Source organism: Tachyglossus aculeatus, chromosome 4 (assembly GCF_015852505.1).
Source record: "Tachyglossus aculeatus isolate mTacAcu1 chromosome 4, mTacAcu1.pri, whole genome shotgun sequence".
Taxonomy (NCBI): Eukaryota; Metazoa; Chordata; class Mammalia; order Monotremata; family Tachyglossidae; genus Tachyglossus; species Tachyglossus aculeatus.
Window position 1 is genome coordinate 135,999,764 of NC_052069.1, and position 23,578 is coordinate 136,023,341.

Sequence of the window (23,578 nt, forward strand, 5' to 3'; positions counted from 1 at the left end):
TAGTGGTAGTAATAATAATAATCATGGTATGTGTTAAGCACTACGCGCCGAACGCCGCTCTCAAGCACTGGTTAAGATAATTGGGTTGTCTAGGTCGTAAATCCCCGTTTTACAGAGGGGGAAACTGAGGCTCGGAGAGGTGAAGTGACTTCATTCAATAGTGTTTATTGAGTGCTTACTGTGTGCAGAGCACTGTACTAAGCGCTTGGGAAGTACAAGTTGGCAAGGTCACCCAGCAGACATGGGGCGGAGCCGGGATTGGAACCCACGTCCTCAGACTCCCGAGTTCTGTGGCTGTGAGCCCACTGTTGGGTAGGGACCGTCTCTCTACGTTGCCAACTTGTACTTCCCAAGCGCTTAGTACAGTGCTCTGCACACAGTAAGTGCTCAATAAATATGATTGAATGAATGTGTTGGGTAGGGACTGTCTCTATATGTTGCCAACTTGTACTTCCCAAGCGCTTAGTACAGTGCTCTGCACACAGTAAGTGCTCAATAAATATGATTGAATGAATGTGCTGGGTAAGGACCGTCTCTGCTGCCAACTTGGACTTCTCAAGCGCTTAGTCCAGTGCTCTGCACACAGTAAGCGCTCAATAAATATGATTGATTGATTGATTGATTGATCTCGTCACTAGGCCGCCTTGCTTCCATGCCTGGCGCGTAGAAAGTGCTTAATAAATAGTGTAAAAAAAAACCGCCAACGCAGCCCCGTCCTTCCTTGGGGACAAAGTCAATCTCCGGGAAAACGTTCCTGTGCCCACGGATGCTTTATTGAGGATGCTTGGGCGGGCAGACAGCTTCACTCGTGGGGGCGGGAGGAGACGGGCAGCAGAGACGGGGTTCGGGAATATTGGCTTCGGGGTGGGGAGGGAGAGGATGGGGGCTGAAGGAACGGGTGGCTGGGCTACCTTTGGTCCCTGGGGCCGGGCAAACGGGCAACTGTTGGCTGCCGGGAAAGTGTCCGACCGGGGATGGGCCTGAAGTGCCCGATGCCCGCCCCGCGCTCCGGCCGAGGTCTCGAGGGGAAGACCTCGGCAGGCCGGAGAGGCTTGGATGCTCCCCCGTATACTCTCCCTGCCCGGGACGTTGGCACGCGACTAGGCGTGGTGCCCACCCTCGGCCCGGCCGGGATGCCGTGGGATCATCGGCGCCTCGCGGGCGGGCATCTCGTCTATCGACCCTGTGGTTCTTGCCCCCCTCTCCCCTCCCTTTCTTTCGTTCAGAGGGGACAGCCCGGGCCCGCCCCCGAACTCTGTGCCCGCAGGATGGTGTCCGTGGGAAGCTAGAGACGGGCGGGGTTGGGCTGTCCGGCCGCTTTCTGAGGTCCCACCGCCCCACACCGTGGCGTCGCCCCCCGTGCCCCAAACCGGGCCTCGGGGAGGGACCCCCGCCTCAAACGTCGGTCATCTCGTCCTCCAGCTCCGTGCCCCCCTGCCCCTCCAGCTCCTCCTCCTCCTCCTCGTCGTCCTCCTCCTCCTCTTCCTCGGAGGTCACGCTGGGCTCCTCCGCCTCCGCCACGCATTTGGGGCACGAGCAGACGAAGAGGTAGTTTTCCCTGGGGGAGCGGGGCGGAGTGGGCAGGGGGGCGGAGATCCCGGCCCCTTCCCCCCCTGCCCGGCCCCCTCTCCTGGGGCGGACGCCCCCTTACCGGAGGATCTTGTGGCGGCTGTGGCGGCTCCGACCGCGTTGGCAGCAGTCTAAGTAGCTGATGCAGATTTCCTGGGGGGCACAGGGGCGATCGATCCCGCTTACTTCCCGGGAAGCCCTCCTCCCCACCCCCGTGGCCACCAGCCCGGGCCCGGGAGACGGAAGGTCAGGGGTTCTCATCCCAGCTCCGCCGTGTGACGTTTTTATTATTATTTATTAATTTATTCGTATTTATTGAGGACTTACTGCGTGCAGAGCACTGTACTAAGCGCTTGGGGAGTACAAGCTGGCAACATAGAGAGATGGTCCCTACCCAACAGCGGGCTCGCAGTCGAGGCCTCGGCTCCCCCCCATCCGTAAAATGGGGATTGGGATTGCGAGCCCCAAGGGGGACAGGAGATGGCGTCATTCATTCATTCACTCATTCATTCAATCGTATTTATTGAGTGCTTACTGTGTGCAGAGCACTGTACTAAGCGCTCGGGAAGTACAAGCTGGCAACATATAGAGACGGTCCCTACTCAACAGCGGGCTCACTGTCGAGGCCTCGGCTCCCCCCAATCCATAAAACGGGGATTGGGATTGCGAGCCCCAACAGGGACGGGAGACGGCATCATTCAATCGTATTTATTGAGCGCTTACTGCGTGCAGAGCACTGTATTAAGCGCTTGGGGAGTACAAGCTGGCAACGTAGAGAGACGGTCCTTACCCAACAGCAGGCTCACAGTCTAGGCCTCGGCTACCCCCCAAATCTGTAAATCGGGGATTGGGATTGCGAGCCCCAAGGGGGACGGGAGACGGTGTCATTCATTCATTCATTCAGTTGTATTTATTGAGCGCTTACTGTGTGCAGAGCACTGTACTAAGCGCTTGGGGAGTCCAAGCTGGCAACATATAGAGACGGTCCCTACCCAACAGCGGGCTCACAGTCAAGGCCTGGGCTCCCCCCAATCTGTAAAACGGGGATTGGGATTGCGAGCCCCAAGGGGGATGGGAGACGGCGTCATTCATTCATTCATTCATTCATTCAATCGTATTTATTGAGCGCTTACTGCATGCAGAGCACTGTACTAAGCGCTTGGGAAGTAAGAGACGGTCCCTACCCAACAGTGGGCTCACAGTTGAGGCCTTGGCTCCCCCCAATCCGTAAAACGGGGATTGGGATTGAGAGCCTCAAGGGGGACAGGAGATGGCGTCATTCATTCATTCATTCATTCAATCGTATTTATTGAGCACTTACTGCGTGCAGAGCACTGTACTAAGTGCTTGGGAAGTACAAGCTGGCAACATATACAGACGGTCTTACCCAACAGCGGGCTCACAGTCGAGGCCTCGGCTCCTTCCCATCCGTAAAACAGGGATTGGGATTGCGAGCCCCACGGGGGACGGGAGACGGCCTCATTCAATCGTATTTATTGAGCGCTAATTGCGTGCAGAGCACTGTACTAAGCACTTGGAAAGTCCAAGCTGGCAACATATAGAGATGGTCCCTACCCAACAGCAGGCTCACAGTCGAGGCCTCGGCTTCCCCGCAGTACGTAAAACGGGGATTGGGATTGCGAGCCCCACGGGGGACGGGAGACGGCGTCCAGCCCGATCTGTGGGTATTCACCCCAGCGGCTGGTACGGAGCCTGGCACGTAATAAGCGTTTAACCAACACCCCGATTACTACTTGAGAGAAGCGGCGTAGCTCAGTGGAAAGGAGCCCGGGCTTGGGAGTCAGAGGTCATGGGTTCTAATCCCAGTTCCGCCACTAATCAGCTGGGTGACTTTGGGCAAGTCACTTCACTTCTCTGAGACAGCGTGGCTCAGTGGAAAGAGCCCGGGTCATGGGTTCAAATCCCAGCTCCGCCAACTGTCAGCTGTGTGACTCTGGGCAAGTCACTTCACTTCTCTGGGCCTCAGTGACCTCATCTGGAAAATGGGGATTAAAGTTGTGAGCCCCCCGTGGGACAACTTGATCACCCTGTAACCTCCCCAGCGTTTAGAACAGCGCTTAAGTACTATTATTATTATTATTATTATTATTATTATTGTTATTATTATTCTCTAAGCCTCAGTTACCTCATCTGGAAAATGGGGATGAAGTCTGTGAGCCCCGCATGGGAAGATGTGATTACCTTGTGTCTCCCCAGGTGCTTAGAACGGTGCTCGGCACATAGTAAGCGCTTAATCGATACCAAAATAATGATAATTATTATTATTACAATAATAATTATAATTGGGAGTCACAAGGTTTGCTGCCATTTGTCTGCTGCGCAGCGTTAGGGCACGAGCCTGGGAGTCACAAGGTTTGCTGCCATTTGTCTGCTGCATGGGGTTAGGGCAGGGGCCTGGGAGTCACAAGGTTTGCTGCCATTTGTCTGCTGCATAGGGTTAGGGCACGGGCCTGGGAGTCACAAGGTTTGCTGCCATTTGTCTGCTGCATGGGGTTAGGGCACGGGCCTGGGAGTCACAAGGTTTGCTGCCATTTGTCTGCTGCATGGGGTTAGGGCACGGGCCTGGGAGTCACAAGGTTTGCTGCCATTTGTCTGCTGCATGGGGTTAGGGCACGGGCCTGGGAGTCACAAGGTTTGCTGCCATTTGTCTGCTGAATAGGGTTAGGGCACGGGCCTGGGAGTCACAAGGTTTGCTGCCATTTGTCTGCTGCATAGGGTAAGGGCACAGGCCTGGGAGTCCCAAGGTTTGCTGCCATTTCCCCTTTTAGACTGTGAGCCCACTGTTGGGTAGGGACTGTCTCTATATGTTGCCAACTTGTACTTCGGAAGCGCTTAGTACAGTGCTCTGCACACAGTAAGCGCTCAATGAATACGATTGATAATGAAGCCATCTGTCTGCTGCATGGGGTTAGGGCAGGGGCCTGGGAGTCACAAGGTTTGCTGCCGTTTCTCTGCTGCATAGGGTTAGGGCACGGGCCTGGGAGTCCCAAGGTTTGCTGCCATTTCCCCTTTTAGACTGTGAGCCCACTGTTAGGTAGGGACTGTCTCTATATGTCGCCAACTTGTACTTCCCAAGAGCTTAGTACAGTGCTCTGCACACAGTAAGCGCTCAACAAATACGATTGACAATGATGCCATTTGTCCGCTGCATGGGGTTAGGGCACGGGCCTGGGAGTCACAAGGTTTGCTGCCATTTGTCTGCTGCACAGGGTTAGGGCACGGGCCTGGGAGTCACAAGGTTTGCTGCCGTTTGTCTGCTGCATAGGGTTAGGGCACGGACCTGGGAGTCCCAAGGTTTGCTGCCATTTCCCCTTTTAGACTGTGAGCCCACTGCTGGGTAGGGACTGTCTCTATATGTTGCCAACTTGTACTTCCCAAGCGCTTAGTACAGTGCTCTGCACACAGTAAGCACTCAATGAATACGATTGATAATGATGCCATTTGTCTGCTGCATAGGTTTAGGGCAGGGGCCTGGGAGTCACAAGGTTTGCTGCCGTTTGTCTGCTGCATAGGGTTAGGGCACAGGCCTGGGAGTCACAAGGTTTGCTGCCATTTCCCCTTTTAGACTGTGAGCCCACTGTTGGGTAAGGACTGTCTCTATATATTGCCAACTTGTACTTTACAAGCGCTTAGTACAGTGCTCTGCACAGTAAGCTCTCAATAAATATGATTGATAATGATGCCATTTGTCTGCTGCATGGGGTTAGGGCACGGGACTGGGAGTCACAAGGTGTGCTGCCATTTGTCTGCTGCACTGGGTAAGGGCACGGGCCTGGGAGTCACAAGGTTTGCTGCCATTTGTCTGCTGCATAGGGATAGGGCACGGGCCTGGGAGTCCCAAGGTTTGCTGCCATTTCCCCTTTTAGACTGCGAGCCCACTGTGGGGTAGGGACTGTCTCTATATGTTGCCAACTTGTACTTCCCAAGCGCTTAGTACAGTGCTCTGCACACAGTAAGCGCTCAATAAATATGATTGATAATGACTCCATTTGTCTGCTGCATGGGGTTACGGCAGGGGCCTGGGAGTCACAAGGTTTGCTGCCATTTGTCTGCTGCACAGGGTTAGGGAACAGGCCTGGGAGTCCCAAGGTTTGCTGCCATTTCCCATTTTAGACTGTGAGCCCACTGTTGGGTAGGGACTGTCTCTATATGTTGCCAACTTGTACTTTTTAAGTGCTTAGTACAGTGCTCTGCACACAGTAAGCGCTCAATACGATTGATAATGATGCCATTTGTCTGCTGCATGTGGTTAGGGCACGGGCCTGGGAGTCACAAGGTTTGCTGCCATTTCCCCTTTTAGACTGTGAGCCCACTGTTGGGTAGGGACTGTCTCTACATGTTGCCAACTTGTACTCTCCAAGCGCTTAGTACAGTGCTCTGCACACAGTAAGCGCTCAAGAAATACGATTGATAATGATGCCATTTGTCTGCTGCATGGGGTTAGGGCACAGGCCTGGGAGTCACAAGGTTTGCTGCCATTTGTCTGCTGCATAGGGTTAGGGCAGGGGCCTGGGAGTCACAAGCTTTGCTGCCGTTTGTCTGCTGCATAGGATTAGGGCACGGGCCTGGGAGTCACAAGGTTTGCTGCCATTTCCCCTTTTAGACTGTGAGCCCACTGTTGGGTAGGGACTGTCTCTATATGTTGCCAACTTGTACTTCCCAAGCGCTTAGTACAGTGCTCTGCACAGTAAGCGCTCAATAAATATGATTGATAATGATGCCATTTGTCTGCTCAAGGGCTTAGGGCACGGGCCTGGGAGTCACAAGGTTTGCTGCCATTTGTCTGCTGCATAGGGTTAGGGCACGGGCCTGGGAGTCACAAGGTTTGCTGTCGTTTGTCTGCTGCATAGGGTTAGGGTACGGGCCTGGGAGTCGCAAGGTTTGCTGCCATTTCCTCTTTTAGATTGTGAGCCCACTGTTGGGTAGGGACTGTCCCTATATGTTGGCAACTTATACTTCCCAAGTGCTTAGTACAGTGCTCTGCACACAGTAAGCACTCAATAAATACGATTGATAATGATGCCATTTGTCTGCTGAATGGGGTTAGGGCACGGGCCTGGGAGTCACAAGGTTTGCTGCCATTTGTCTGCTGCATAGGGTTAGGGCACGGGCATGGGAGTCACAAGGTTTGCTGCCATTTGTCTGCTGCATAGGGTTAGGGCACGGGCCTGGGAGTCACAAGGTTTGCTGCCATTTGTCTACTGCATAGGGATAGGGCACGGGCCTGGGAGTCCCAAGGTTTCCTGCCATTTCCCCTTTTAGACTGTGAGCCCACTGTGGGGTAGGGACTGTCTCTATATGTTGCCAACTTGTACTTTCCAAGCGCTTACTACAGTGCTCTGCACACAGTAAGCGCTCAATAAATACGATTGATAATGATGCCATTTGTCTGCTGCATGGGGTTAGGGCACGGGCCTGGGAGTCACAAGGTTTGCTGCCATTTCCCCTTTCAGACTGTGAGCCCGCTGTTGGGTAGGGACTGTCTCTATATGTTGCCAACTTGTACTTCCCAAGCACTTAGTACAGTGCTCTGCACACAGTAAGCGCTCAATAAATACGATTGATAATGATGCCATTTGTCTGCTGCATGGGGTTAGGGCACGGGCCTGGGAGTCACAAGGTTTGCTGCCATTTGTCTGCTGCATGGGATTAGGGTAGGGGCCTGGGAGTCACAAGGTTTGCTGCCATTTCGCCTTTTAGACTATGAGCCCACTGTTGGGTAGGGACTGTCTCTATATGTTGCCAACTTGTACTTTCCAAGCGCTTAGTACAGTGCTCTGCAGACAGTAAGTGCTCAATAAATACGATTGATAATGATTCCATTTGTCTGCTGCATGGGGTTAGGGCAGGGGCCTGGGAGTCACAAGGTTTGCTGCCATTTGTCTGCTGCATAGGGTTAGGGCAGGGGCCTGGGAGTCACAAGGTTTGCTGCCATTTCCCGTTTTAGACTGTGAGCCCACTGTTGGGTAGGGACTGTCTCTATATGTTGCCAACTTGTACTTTCCAAGCGCTTAGTACAGTGCTCTGCACACAGTAAGTGCTCAGTAAATACAATTGATTGATAATACGACTGAATGAATAAATGAATGAACCACCAAGCTTCTTCCGGGACCGCCAAGTCTCCCGAGCGCTTAGTGCAGTGTTCTGCACACAGTAAGCTCTCAATAAATACGATTGGATGAATGAATGAATGAACCACCAAGCTTCTTCCGGGACCGCCCAGTCTCCCGAGCGCTTAGTCCAGTGCTCTGCACACAGTAAGCGCTCAATAAATACGATTGGATGAATGAATGAATGAACTACCAAGCTTCTTCCGCGACCGCTGAGTCTCCTGAGCGCTTAGTCCAGTGCTCTGCACACAGTAAGCGCTCAATAAATACCATTGAATGAAATGAATGAACCACCAAGCTTCTTTCGGGACCGCCGAGTCTCCAAGCGCTTAGTTCAGTGCTCTGCGCACAGTAAGCGCTCAATAAACACGACTGAATGAATGAATGAACGAACCACCAAGCGTCTTCCGGGACCGCCGAATCTCACGAGCGCTTAGTCCAGTGCTCTGCACACAGTAAGTGCTCAATAAATACAATTGGATGAATGAATGAATGACCACCCCCCGACATCCACACGGACGGGGGCTTTGTGTCCACTCCGTCTCCCCTCCTAGGTCGGGGGGCTCCCCGATGAATAATACTAATTGTTAAGCGCTTACTAGGTCGGGGGGCTCCCCGATGAATAATACTAATCGTTAAGCGCTTACTAGGTCGGAGGGCTCCCCGATGAATAATACTAATCGTTAAGCGCTTACTAGGTCGGGGGGCTCCCCGACGAATATTACTAATTGTTAAGCTCTTACTACGTCGGGGGGCTCCCCGACGAATAATACTAATTGTTAAGCGCTTACTAGGTCGGAGGGCTCCCCGACGAATAATACTAATCGTTAAGCGCTTACTAGGTCGGGGGGCTCCCTGATGAATAATACTAATTGTTAAGCGCTTACTACGTACCGGGCGCCGTACTAAGCGCACCCACCTAAATCGGACGGGACACAGTCCCAGTCCGCCCAGGGCTCACGGACACAACCCCCGTTTTACAGATGAGGCAACCGAGGTACAGAGAATCGAGCTGCCCCAGCAGACAGGTGGCGGAGTGGCGGAATTAGAACCCGTGACCTTCTGACTCCGCAAATCCGGCCTCGTGACCGCCATCTCGCTCACCTCTCCCGCCTCGATGTCCTCCACCGCGGTCAAGTGCAGGAGAGAGTTGTTGTCCGGGAAGGAGGCCTCCGCATTGGGGATGCAGCTGTGGTTACCTGGGAGGGGAGAGTAGACAGTGTGTGTGATAAATATAATAATAATAATAATAATGGCATTTATTAAGCGTTTACTACGTGCAAAGCACTGTTCTAAGCACCGGGGAGGTTACAAGGTGATCAGGTTGGCCCGCGGGGGGCTCAGAGTCTTCATCCCCATTTTACAGATGAGGGAACTGAGGCCCAGAGAAGTGAAGTGACTTGCCCAAGGTCACACAGCTGACAAGTGGCGGAGGCAGGAGTAGAACCCATAATAATAATAATAATAATGGCATTTATTAAGCGCCTACTACGTGCAAAGCACTGTTCTAAACGCTGGGGAGGTTAAAAGGTGATCAGATTGTCCCACGGGGGCCTCACACTCTTCATCCCCATTTTCCAGATGAGGGAACTGAGGCCCAGAGAAGTGAAGTGACTTGCCCAAAGTCACACAGCTGACAAGTGGCAGAGTTGGGATACAAGGCGATGAGGTTGTCCCACGGGGGGCTCACACTCTTCATCCCCATTTTCCAGATGAGGGAACTGAGGCCCAGAGAAGTGAAGTGACTTTCCCAAAGTCACATAGCTGGGCAATTGGCAGAGCCGGGATTTGAACCCATGACCTCGGACTCCAAAGCCCGGGCTTCTTCCGCTGAGCCACGCTGGGATGTGCCGAATGGGGGGGAAGGGGACGGGGCCCCCTGCCCCCAGCCCGCTACTCACAGCAGCTCTGGAGCATGTACAGACCCGACCCCTCGCAGTTCAGAAACTCGCCCGTCTCTGCAACACAACGGGGAAATCATCAAAAGAATCATGATGGTATTTGTGAAGTGCTTACTATGTGCGCGGCGGGGGGAGGGGGGGATACAAGCAAATTGGGTTGGACACAGTCTCCATCCCCATTTCATTCATTCAATTGTATTTATTGAGCGCTCACTGTGTGCACAGCACTGGACTAAGCGTTTGGGAAGTACAAGTCGGCGACATATGGAGGCGGTCCCTACCCAACACTGAGGCCCAGAGAAGTGTTTCCTCATCCACCCCCGCCATCACCTCCTTCCCCTCCCCACAGCACCTGTATATATATATATATTTATATATATATATATATATATATATATATATATATATATATATATACACACACACACACACACATATATATAGAATAAATATGTGCAAGTAAAATAGAGTAATAAATAATAGAGTAATAAATATGTACAGACATAAAAATATATATGTTTGTACATATTTATTACTCTATTTTACTTGTACATATTTATTCTATTTTATTTTGTTAATAATAATAATGATGGGATTTCTTAAGCGCTTACTATGTGCAAAGCACTGTTCTAAGCGCTGGGGAGGTTACAAGGTGATCTGCTTGTCCCACAGGGGGGGCTCACAGTTTTCATCCCCATTTTACAGATGAGGGAACTGAGGCCCAGAGAAGTGAAGTGACTTGCCCAAAGTCACACAGCTGACAATTGGTGGAACCGGGATTTGAACCCATGACCTCTGTGTATATATGTTTGTACATATTTAGTTTATTTGTACATATTTATTCTATTTATTTTATTTTGTTAATATGTTTTGTTTTGTTGTCTGTCTCCCCAATCTAGACTGTGAGCCCGCTGTTGGGTAGGGACCGTCTCCGTATGTTGCCGACTTGTACTTCCCAAGTGCTTAGTACAGTGCTCTGCACACAGTAAGCGCTCAATAAATACAACTGAATGAATGAATGTTTTGTTTTGTTGTCTGTCTCCCCCTTCTTGACTGTGAGCCCACTGTTGGGTAGGGACCGTCTCTAGATGTTGCCAACTTGGACTTCCCAAGCGCTTAGTCCAGTGCTCTGCACACAGTCAGCGCTCAATAAATACGATTGAATGAATGAATGAATATCCATTACTCTATTTATTTATTTTGCTTGTACATATTTATTCTGTTTATTTTATTTGGTTAATAGTTGTTTTGTGCTCTGTCTCCCCCTTCTAGCCTGTGAGCCCGCTGTTGGGTCAGGACCGTCTATATGTTGCCAAGTGCTTCGTCCAGTGCTCTGCACACGGTCAGCACTCAATAAATACGATTGAATGAATGAATGAATATTCATTACTCTATTTATTTATTTTACTTGTACATATTTATTCTGTTTATTTTATTTGGTTAATAGTTGTTTTGTTGTCTGTCTCCCCCTTCTAGCCTGTGAGCCCGCTGTTGGGTCGGGACCGTCTCTAGATGTTGCCAAGCGCTTAGTCCAGTGCTCTGCACACAGTCAGCGCTCAATTAATACGACTGAATGACTAAATACGACTGACTGAACGACTGGACGAAGAGGGACTCGCCCAAGGTCACCCCGCAGAGCCGCGATTAGAACCCACGCCCTTCTGACTCCGAGGCCCACACGGGGCCCACGGACTCCGTCCCCGTTTGCCGGGCGAGGCCTCGGGACGCTCACTGTGTGCAGAGCGCTGCGCCGGCCGGGGCGGCCCCCCCCAGCGTCTCTCCGCCCCTCACCTCTCTCGATGTCCTTGTAGAGCTGGTCGATGAAAGCGTCCAGCTGCTGCCGGTCCTGGGCTTGCAGCTCCAGAGCGTCGCAGCCTTGAACCCACTGACTCAGGGAGCTGCAGGATAATAATTCTTTCAATCGTACTGATTGAGCGCTTACTGTGTGCGCAGCACTGGACTAAGCGCTTGGGAAGTCCCAGTCGGCAACAGATAGAGACGGTCCCTCCCCAACGGCGGGCTCATAGTCGAGAAGGGGGAGACAGAGAACAAAACAAATTAACAACATAATTAGAATATGCACAAATAAACAAAATAATTAGAATAAACATGCACAAAATAAATAAATAAATAGAATAATAAATAAATAATTAAAGTAAATATGTGCAAATAAAATAGAGTAATAAATACGTACAAACATATAGACAGGTGCTGTGGGTGGTATTTGTTAGGCGCCTACTGTGTGCCAAGCACTGTTCTAAACACTGGGGGACATACAAGGTCCTCCGGTTCACTCATTCATTCAATAAAATCGTATTTATTGAGCGCTAACTGTGTGCAGAGCACTGTACTAAGCGCTTGGGAAGTACAAGTTGGTAACATCTAGAGACGGTCCCCACCCAACGGCGGGCTCACAGTCGAGAAGGGGGAGACAGAGAACAAAACAAATTAACAAAATAATTAGAATAAATATGTACAAAATAAATAAATAGAGTAATAAATAAATAATTAGAATAAATATGTACAAATAAAATAAATAGAGTAATAAATACGTACAAACATATATACATATATACAGGTGCCATGGGTGGTATTTGTTAGGTGCCTACTGTGTGCCAAGCACTGTTCTAAACGCTGGGGAAGATACAAGGTCCTCCGGTTCATTCATTCATTCATTCAATCAATCGTATTTATTGAGCGCTTACTGTGTGCAGAGCACTGTACTAAGCGCTTGGGAAGTACAAGTTGGCAACATGTAGAGACGGTCCCTACCCAACGGTGAGCTCACAGTCGAGAAGGGGGAGATAGAGAACAAAACAAATTAACAAAATAATTAGAATAAATATGTACAAATAAAATAGAATAATAAATAAATAAATAGAATAAATATCTACAAATAAAATAGAGTAATAAATATGCACAAACATATATACATATATACAGGTGCTGTGGGTGGTATTTGTTAGGCGCCTACTGTGTGCCAAGCACTGTTCTAAGCGCTGAGGGAGATACAAGGTCCTCTGGTTCATTCGTTCATTCATTCAATCGTATTTATTGAGCGCTGACTGTGTGCAGAGCACTGTACTGAGCGCTTGGGAAGTCCAAGTTGGCAACATAGAGAGACGGTCCCTACCCAACAGCAGGCTCACAGTTGAGAAGGGGGAGACAGACAACAAAACAAATTAACAAAGTAAAATAATTAGAGTAAATATGTACAAATAAAATAGAGTAATAAATACGTACAAACAAATATACAGGTGCTGTGGGTGGTATTTGTTAGGCGCCTACTGTGTGCCAAGCACCGTTCTAAGCGCTGGGGGAGATACAAGGTCCTCCGGTTGCCCCCCATGGGGCTGGAAGTCTTCATCTCCAGTTTCCAGATGAGGCCCAGAGAAGTGACTTCCAATAGTAATAATAAGAATAATGGCATTCATTAAGCGCTTACTATGTGCAAAGCACTGTTCTATGCGCTGGGGAGGTTACAAGGTGATCAGGTTGTCCCACGGGGGGCTCACGGTCTTCACCCCCATTAGACAGATGAGGGAACTGAGGCCCAGAGAAGTTAAGTGACTTGCCCAAAGTCACATAGCTGACAATTGGCGGAGCTGGGATTTGAACCCATGACCTCCGATTCCGAAGCCGGGCTCTTACAGCTGAGCGACGCTGCTGCTCAGAAATCGGGGCGCAGGGACGTTACCGGGGGAGACGAGGGCGTGCCCACGTTCCCATCCCCGCCCCGGGAAGGGAGGCCGCCTCCGGCTTGGCCCCCCCTCGTCTGACCTGGATCCCTCCTGCTGGACTTCGGGCCCGTCGCCCTCGCTCACCTCGTCCCGATTCCTTGCCCGTTGGTGCCCACCAGGGCGAACAGAGAGCGAAATCCGTCGGGGGTGAACCACTGCAGCAGGGGACAAGGGAGAAAAGCGGGGAGGACCCCCCCCTCAGTCCCGTCCGCACGGCCCTCTGCCTCACCCTATTTATTGGGCGCTTCCCGGGTGCGGGGTGCTAGACTGAACGCTTGGGAGAAGCCCCCCCGCATCACGTCCATATGTGTCACTTGTTTATTTAGATTGCCGCCTGCCTCCCCCTCCTCAATAGACTGCAAGCTTGGTGTGGGCAGGGAATCATCATCATCATCATCATCAATTGTATTTATTGAGCGCTTACTGTGTGCAGAGCACTGTACTAAGCGCTTGGGAAGTACAAGTTGGCAACATCTAAAGACAGTCCCTACCCAACAGCCGGCTCACAGTCTAGAAGGGGGAGACGGGGAACAAAACAAAACATATTAACAAAATGAAATAGAATAGATATGTACAAGTAAAATAGAGTAAAAAATACGTACAAATATATACATATATAGTATATATACTATATACTCTGCTCTGCATGCATATATACAGTGCTCTGCACGCAGTAAGCGCTCAGTAATTACGATGGAACAAATGAGAGCCCAGAGGAACGATATACTGGACACATTCCCCGCCCACGGTGAGCTTACGGTTTAGAGGGGGAGATGGATGGTAATATTCATTCATTCAATCGTATTTATTGAGTGCTTACTGTGTGAAGAGCACTGTACTGAGCGCTTGGGAAGTCCAAGATGGCAACATATGGAAACGGTCCCTACCCAACAGTGGGCTCACGGTCAAGAAGGGGGCAGACAACAAAACAAAACATGTGGACAGGTGTCAAAACCATCAGAAGAAATAAACTGAGTCCCCTCCCCCACGCCTTACCTCCTTCCCCTCCCCACAGCACCTGGATATATGGATATACATATTTATTACTCTATTTATGTATTTATTTTACTTGTCCATATTTATTCTATTTATTTTATTTTGTTACTATGTTTTGTTTTGTTGTCTGTCTCCCCCTTCTAGACTGTGAGCCCGCTGCTGGGTAGGGCCCATCTCTAGATGTTGCCAACTTGGACTTCCCAAGCGCTTAGTACAGTGCTCTGCACACAGTAAGTGCTCAATATATGTTTGTACAGATTTAGTACTTTAATTTGGACATATTTATTGAATTTATTTTATTTTGTTAGTATGTCTTGTTTTACTGTCTGTCTCCCCCTTCTAGACCGTGAGCCCGCTGCTGGGTAGGGACCGTCTCTAGATGTTGCCAACTTGGACTTCCCAAGCGCTTACTACAGTGCTCTGTACACAGTAAGCGCTCGATATACGTTTGTACAGATTTAGTACTCTATTTTATTTGTACACATTTATTCAATTTATTTTGTTAGTATGTCTTGTTTTGCTGTCCATCTCCCCCTTCTAGACTGTGAGCCCGCTGTTGGGTAGGGACCATCTCTAGATGTTGCCAACTTGGACTCCCCAAGCGCTTACTACAGTGCTCTGCACACAGTAAGTGCTCAATATATGTTTGTACAGATTTAGTACTCTAATTTATTTGTACATATTTATTCAATTTATTTTATTTTGTTAGTATGTCTTGTTTTGCTGTCTGTCTCCCCCTTCTAGACTGTGAGCCCACTGCTGGGTAGGGACCGTCTCTAGATGTTGCCAACTTGGACTTCCCAAGCACTTAGTCTAGTGCTCTGCACACAGTAAGCGCTCAATATATGTTTGTACAGATTTAGTACTCTATTTTATTTGTACATATTTATTCAATTTATTTTATTTTGTTAGTATGTCTTGTTTTGCTGTCTGTCTCCCTCTTCTGGACTGTGAGCCCGTTGTTGGGTAGGGACCGTTTCTATATGTTGCCAACTTGGACTTCCCAAGCTCTTAGTACAGTGCTCTGCACACAGTCAGCGCTCAATATATGTTAGTACAGATGTAATACTCTATTTATTTTATTTGTACATATTTATTCTATTTATTTTATTTTGTTAATATGTTATGTTTTGTTTTGTTGTCCACCTCCCCCTTCTAGACTGTGAGCCTGCTGCTGGGTAGGGCCCGTCTCTAGATGTTGCCAACTTGGACTTCCCAAGCGCTTATTACAGTGCTCTGCACACAGTAAGCGCTCAATATATGTTTGTACAGATTTAGTACTCTATTTATTATATTTGTACATACTTTTTCAATTTATTTTGTTAGTATGTCTTCTTTTGCTGCCTGCCTCCCCCTTCTAGACTGTGAGCCCGCTGCTGGGTAGGGCCTGTCTCTAGATGTTGCCAACTTGGACATCCCAAGCACTTAGTACAGTGCTCTGCACACAGTAAGTGCTCAATATATGTTTGTACAGATTTAGTACTCTACTGTATTTGTACATATTTATTCAATTTATTTTGTTAGGATGTCTTGTTTTGCTGTCCGTCTCCCCCTTCTAGACCGTGAGTCCGCTGTTGGGTAGGGACCATCTCTAGATGTTGCCAACTTGGACTTCCCAAGCGCTTACTACAGTGCTCTGCACACAGTAAGTGCTCAATATATGTTTGTACAGATTTAGTACTCTATTTTATTTGTACATATTTATTCAATTTATTTTATTTTGTTAGTATGTCCTGTTTTGCTGTCCGTCTCCCCCTTCTAGACCGTGAGCCCGCTGTTGGGTAGGGCATGTCTCTAGATGTTGCCAACTTGGACTTCCCAAGCGCTCACTACAGTGCTTTGCACACAGTAAGTGCTCAATATATGTTTGTACAGATTTAGTACTCTATTTTATTTGTACATATTTATTCAATTTATTTTATTTTGTTAGTATGTCCTGTTTTGCTGTCTGTCTCCCCCCTCCAGACCGTGAGCCCGCTGTTGGGTAGGGACCGTCTCTAGATGTTGCCAACTTGGACTTCCCAAGCACTTACTACAGTGCTCTGCACACAGTAAGTGCTCAATATATGTATGTACAGATTTAGTACTCTATTTTATTTGTACATATTTATTCAATTTATTTTGTTAGTATGTCTTGTTTTGCTGTCTGTCTCCCCCTTCTAGACCGTAAGCCCGCTGTTGGGTAGGGCCCATCTCTAGATGTTGCCAACTTGGACTTCCCAAGCACTTAGTCCAGTGCTCTGCACAGTAAGCGCTCAATAAATATGATTGAATGAGTGAATGAATGAATGAATGATGAATATCAAGTGCGTCCCGCCCCGCCCCCAGCCCCCGGAAACGGTCCCAGCCCCCCGAAACCGGCCAGGGTAGAGATGCGGGGGCGATGGGGCGACTCACCCTGCTGAGCTGTTCCTCGTACAGGGCCTCAGTGAAAAGCCGGCGCAGAAGCTCCAGTTGCCCCTGGGACAGCAGAGAGTAAGAACGAGAACGTTATCTGCTAAGCGCTTACTCCGTGGCTCGGTGGAAAGAGCCCAGGCTTGGGAGTCCGAGGTCCTGGGTTCAAATCCCGGCTCCACCAACTGTCAGCTCTGTGACTGTGGGCAAGCCGCTTAACTTCTCTGTGCCTCAGTTCCCTCATCTGGAAAATGGGGATGAAGACTGTGAGCCCCATGTGGGACAACCTGATCACCTTATATCCCCCCATTCATTCATTCATTCAATTGTATTTACTGAGCGCTTACTGTGTGCAGAGCACTGTACTAAGTGCTTGGGAAGTCCAAGTTGGCAACATCTAGAGACGGTCCCTACCCAACAGCGGGCTCACAGTCTAGAAGGGGGAGACAGACAACAAAACAAAACATAGTAACAAAATAAATAAATAGAATAAATATGTACAAGTAAAATAAATAGAGTAATAAATACGTACAAACATATTTACATATATACAGGTGCTGCGGGGAAGGGAAAGAAGTAAGAGCTTAGAACAGTGCTTGGCACATAATAACAATAATAATAATAATAATGGCATTTGTTAAGTGCTTACTATGCGCGAAGCACTGTTCTAAGTGCTTGGCACTTGGTTAAGCACATAATAAGTGCTTAACCAATACCAATATTATTATGATGATGATTATTATTATCAATAATAATAAGCGAGACAGGGCCTGTGACCCACGTGGCTCTACCCTAGAGCTTAAAACAGTGTTTGACCCATAGTGAGCGCTTAACAAATACCACATATATACATATATATGTATATAATAATACTGATAGCATTCATTAAGCACTTAATATGTGCATAGCACTGTATATATTGTGTATGTATGTATGTATGTATATATATATGTGTATATGTACATATATATACTTCAGTTCCCTCATCTGTAAAATGGGGATGAAGACTGTGAGTCCCGCGTGGGACAACGTGATCATCTTGTATCCGCCCCCCTCCAGTGCTTAGAACAGTGCTTGGCACATAGTAAGTGCTTAACAAATGCCATCATCATTTTCATCATTGTTATTATATAATATTATAGGTACATATGTATATGTGGAAGACCCATTCCCATGGCACATCTGCCAAGCTAGATCTCTTCCTCCCTTCAAAGCCCTACTGAGCTCACCTCCTCCAGGAGGCCTTTCCAGACTGAGCCCCCCCTTTCCTCTCCTCCTCCTCTCCGTTGCCATCCTCCCCACCTTACCTCCTTCCCCTCCCCACAGCACCTGTATATATGTTTGTATGGATTTATTACTCTATTTATTTATTTTACTTGTACATATTTATTCTACTTATTTTATTTTGTTATTATGTCTTGTTTTGTTGTCCATCTCCCCTTTCTAGATTGTGAGCCTGCTGTTGGGTAGGGACCGTCTCTATCTGTTGCCAACTTGGACTTCCCAAGCGCTTAGTACAGTGCTCTGCACACAGTAAGCGCTCAATAAATATGGGTGAATGAATGAATGTGTGCATGTATATATATTATTATATGTCTAGGTGTATACGTACATATGTGTGTGTATATATATTTATATACACACACGCAGATATACATATGTATACATACATATAATAATATATAATAATATAATAATAATAATATAATATTATTATATGTATATAATATATATTATATAATATAATAATATATATTATATATAGACTGTGAGCCTGTTGTTGGGTAGGGACCATCTCTATATGCTGCCAACTTGTACTCCCCGAGCGTTTAGTATAGTGCTCTGCACACATTAAGTGCTCAATAAATACGATTGAATGAATGAATACACACATATACATACATATAATACACACACGTATACACACATATATTATTTTTATCATTATATAGTATATTATATATCAATGCATTATATCGTATAATGCAATTATATACAAAATATATAATTATAACATATGATAATGCATAGTTACATGATATATTAATGTACTATATGTATTATAGTATATATTATAGCATATAATTATATATGATATATTAATATATTATATTGTGTATTATATATTATATGTATATGTGTGTGTATGCATATACATATATATACATTCATACACACATATATGTATGTGTGTGTGTATGTATATATATATATATATATATATGTATGTGTGTGTAGACAGATAGATAGATAGATAGATAGATAGATAGATAGATAGATAAGATGATAGATAGATAGACCATGAGCCCACTGTTGGTTAGGGACCGTCCCTATATGTTGCCAACTTGTGCTTCCCAAGTGCTTAGCACAGTGCTCTGCACACAGTAAGCGCTCAATACAATTGAATGAATGAATAAAAAAGGGAAAACATGGTGGTAGGGCCCACTTGCCCTCACCTTGAACTTGTCACCCAGGAGTTTATGCACGATCTCCTCCTCTTCGTTGGCCGTCTTGCTGCAGAACTGGGAGAAGAGTCTGATCCAGCGCTCCTTGTCCTTGGCCTAGAGGGAGGGAAAGGGGTGAGCCGGGAAAACCACGCTGTGATAGACGGCTACCGCAGGTTCGGTGACCACCCGCCTACCGGGCCCACGGGTTCGGACTTGGGAAACGCCAACCATCCTTCGCCCCATCCGCCCGCCGGCCTGGCTGTGCCGGTTTCCATCCTGCCCCCTCTCTCCGCGGGCGTCTCCCCTTCCGCGGCCTGGGGCGGGGGGAAACCGAGGCCCGGCTCCGCCCCGTGTCTGCTTGGGCAGAGTCACTTCCCTTCTCGGTTCCCTCATCTGGAAAACGGGGAGAGGAATCGGGTTCGCTTCCATCTGCCCCGGCGCTTAGAACGCATAGTGAGCGCTTGACAAGTGCTGTCGTCATTATTATTAATAATAATAATAATAACGATGAATCGCCTCTGCACTGGTCGATCGGGTTCGCTTCCATCTACCCCAGTGCTTAGAACGCATAGTGAGCGCTTGACAAATGTAGTCATCATTAATAATAATAATAATGATGGATCGCCGCTGTACTGGTCGATCAGGTTCACTTCCATCTACTCCAGCGCTTAGAACGCATAGTGAGTGCTTGACAAATGCTGTCATCATCATCATCATTATTATTATTATTATTATTATTATTATTATTATTATTATTATTAATAATAATAATAATAATAATAACTATGGATCACCTTTGCACTGGGCGATCGGGTTCGCTTCCATCTACCCCAGCGCTTAGAATGCGTAGTGAGTGCTTGACAAGTGCTGTCGTCATTATTAATAATAATAATAATAGTAACGATGGATCACCTCTGCACTGGTCGATCGGGTTTGCTTCCATCTACCCCAGTGCTTAGAATGCGTAGTAAGCGCTTGACAAATGCTGTCATCATTATTATTAATAATAATAATAATGATGGATCGCCTCTGCACTGGTTGATCGGGTTCGCTTCCATCTACCCCAGCGCTTAGAACGCATAGTGAGAGCTTGACAAGTGCTGTCATCATTATTATTATTATTAATAATAATAATAATAATAAATTGCTTCTGCTGTGGTCGATCGGGTTCGCTTCCATCTACCCCAGCGCTTAGAATGCGTAGTGAGCTTTTGACAAATGCTGTCATCATTATTAATAATAACAATAATAATAACGATGGATCGCCTCTGCACTGGTCGATTGGGCTCGCTTCCATCTACCCCAGCATTTAGAACGCGTAGTGAGTGCTTGATAAATGCTGTCATTATTATTATTATTATTATATTAATAATAATAATAATAATAATAATAATGATAATAATAATAATAATAATGGATCGCCTCTGCACTGGTCCATCGGGTTTGCTTCTATCTACCCAGCGCTTAGAATGCATAGTGAGCGCTTGACAAATGCTGCCATCATTAATAATAATAATTATAATAATAATAATAACGATGGATCACCTCTGCACTGGTCGATCATTGGGCGCTCACCTGTTTGACGGTGGCCACCATCCTGGCCATCAGCATGATGCTGGCCGTCTCCGGGGGGTAGTGGATATTCCTGGTAGGAAGACAAATGCGGAGACGGGAGATTTGTTCCCCGCCCCTCTGTTGGTCCATCTCAAGACTTCAGTAGCCCGGGCCTGGGAGCCAGAAGGTCTTGGGTTCTAATCCTGGCTCTGCCCCTTCTCTGCTGGGGGACCTCAGGCCAGTCACTTTGCTTCTCTGGGCCTCAGTTTCCCCATCTCTGGGGGGAGACTGTGAGACACACGGGGGACGGGGACCGCGTCCAACCCTGTTTGCTTCGATCCACCCCAGTGCTCAGTACTGTGCCTGGCACAGAGTGAGCGCTTAACAAATACCATCATCATTATTATTATTATTCATTCATTCATTCATTCAATCGTATTTATTGAGCGCTTCCTGTGTGCACAGCACTGTACTAAGCGCTTGGGAAATACAAGTCGGCAACATATAGAGACGGTCCCTACCCAACAACGGGCTCACAGTCATCTAGAATTATTATTATTATTGGGATGGGGAGAGAGAATAAATAGAGTAATAAATCTGTACAAATATATATACAGGTGCTGTGGGGAGGGGAAGGAGGTGGGGAGGGGGAGAAGGGGGACAAGAAGGGGGGGGCTCAGTGTGGGAAGGCCTCCTGGAGGACGTGAGCTCTCAGTAGGGCCTTGAAGGGAGGAAGAGAGCTAGCTTGGCGGATGTGCGGAGGGAGGGAATTCCGGGCCAGGGGGAGGACGTGGGCCGGGGTTCAACGGCAGGACGGGCGAGAATGAGGCCCGGTGAGGAGGTGAGCAGCGGCAGAGGAGCTGAGGGTGAGGGCTGGGCTGGAGAAGGAAAGAAGGGAGGTGAGGTAGGAGGGGGCAACGTGACTCAGTGCTTTAGGGGTTTCTGTTTAATGCAGCTGGACGGGAAACTATTGGAGGTTCTTGAAAAGTGGAGAAGCGCAGATTGAACGGTTTTGTAGAAAAACGATCTGGGCAGCAGAGTGCGTGGGCAGAAACAGGAGGCAGGGAGGCCAGAAAGGAGGTTGATGCAGTAATCAAGGCAGTGTAGGATAAGTGCTTGGATCAGTGGGGCTGCAGTTTGAATGGAGAGGAAGGAGTGTCAGGATCCTCACTAAGTTTCCAGTTTCTCCCCTCTCCAGATGATACATCACTCTGCTGCCCAGATGATTTTTCTAAAACCGACTGGCCACTTCTCAAAAACTTCCATTGGTTTGGGGGCATTCCTTTCGATAACAAGTAGAAACTCCTGACCATTGGCTTTAAAGCACTCAATCAGCTTTCTTTTCTTTTCTCCTTTCCTTCCCTCCCTCTCTCTCTCTCTCCCATCCACTCCATTCTCCCACTACACCCCAATTGGCAGTCTTCACTCTTCTCAAGCTAACCTACTCTAAGTGCCTTACTCATGTATCTCCTGCTGCACACTTCTTGCCCAGGCCTTCCCTGAAGCAAAGGACTTTGTCCCCTGTCAGTCAATAGTATATATTGGGCACTTACTGTATGCAAAGCACTGTACTAAGCACTTGAGAGAGTACAATATAACAATAGACAAATTCCCTGCCCACAGTGAGCTTCATGTCTGAAAAATGACAACTCTCACCAGCTTAAAAAGCCCTTCTGAAATCACATTTCCCTACTCAAGCCTTCTCTGTAAGCTCACCTGGACTGTAAACTTGTTCTGAGCAGGGAGCATATCTGCTAATTCTGTTGAACTGTACTCTCCCAAGTACTTAGTACAGTGCTGTGCATATAGTAAGTGCTCAATAAATAGCATTGATTGATTGATTAATCTTTACTATCCTCATATTACATTACCAAATTTTACTAAACTCTTCTATGCCACTGGCGTATTTAAATTCCCACAACCCCCAAAGCATTTCCTTACACAACTTGTACAATCATCAGTAACTACTCAGCGCTTATTGTGAGCAGAGCACTGTACTAAGCGCTTGAGAGAGTACAATCTTAAACATTCTACTTTATCTGCCATGTAACTGTCTGTTGCACCAGCTAGTCTAAAAACCCCTTGGGGAGCAGGGATTGTAATTTCTAAATCTTTTTGCTCTCCCAAGCACTTAGTAGACTGCTCTGCACATAGTAGTGATTCAACTGATAGTATTTTTATGGTATTTGTTCAGCTCTTACTATGTGCCAGGCATATCGTACTGATTAGTTGGCTGATTTGAGCAAAGGGAGAATGGGCTAAGGTCAATCACTCAACAATAAGAGATATTTATTGAGCACTTACTGTGTGCACAGCACTGAACTAAGCACTTTCAAAGTTTCAATATAACAGTTATCAGGAACGTGCCCTGCCCACAGGGAGCTTACTATCTATCTAGAGAGGCGCTTACTATTTTATTAGCCAGGGCTGTCCCGGGCTGCCAGGGCAAATTTCAGGAAGGGGTCTTACTTATCCAGCAAAATAAAAATTAAGAAAAGGACTGGAACTGATAAATTCTAATAGTTAAAAGAACCTCAGTTATTTCTGTTTTGAAGTCCATAAGCCAGAGATTAATTTATCTCTCCAATTCCATTGCACCCTCCACTGTCAGCAGGCACAGAGGCATGCAGGTGCTAACGTTTATCTTTTGTTTCTCAATTCAGTCCCTTTCCATTTTAGATCCCTGGATCGTCTTCTAGGCTCCGTCTACATCCACTCTTTTGGAGAACTCATTCACTTCCACGGCTTCAACTACCATCTCTGTGTAGATGATTCCCAAATCTACATCTCCATTCCTGACCTCTTTCTTTCTGCAGCCTCACATTTCCTCCTGCCTCTGTAGGACA

The 23,578-nt window shown here is 47.5% G+C and overlaps 1 protein-coding gene across 1 annotated transcript in view; it reads right to left on the reverse strand.

Annotated features, from left to right (window-relative positions):
• Positions 1-655: 655 nt before the first annotated feature.
• The window catches only part of SMYD5 (SMYD family member 5), a 67,204-nt gene continuing 44,281 nt past the window's right edge, over positions 656-23,578 (reverse strand). The window contains exons 7-15 of the mRNA XM_038745732.1: positions 20,754-20,823; positions 19,188-19,292; positions 16,735-16,797; positions 13,426-13,496; positions 11,393-11,499; positions 9,602-9,658; positions 8,805-8,899; positions 1,652-1,722; positions 656-1,558 (exon numbers count right to left, since the gene is read on the reverse strand). Coding sequence (XP_038601660.1) covers positions 1,396-1,558; positions 1,652-1,722; positions 8,805-8,899; positions 9,602-9,658; positions 11,393-11,499; positions 13,426-13,496; positions 16,735-16,797; positions 19,188-19,292; positions 20,754-20,823 — 802 coding nt within the window. The 3' untranslated portion in view covers positions 656-1,395. The remainder of the gene's footprint in view (positions 1,559-1,651; positions 1,723-8,804; positions 8,900-9,601; positions 9,659-11,392; positions 11,500-13,425; positions 13,497-16,734; positions 16,798-19,187; positions 19,293-20,753; positions 20,824-23,578) is intronic.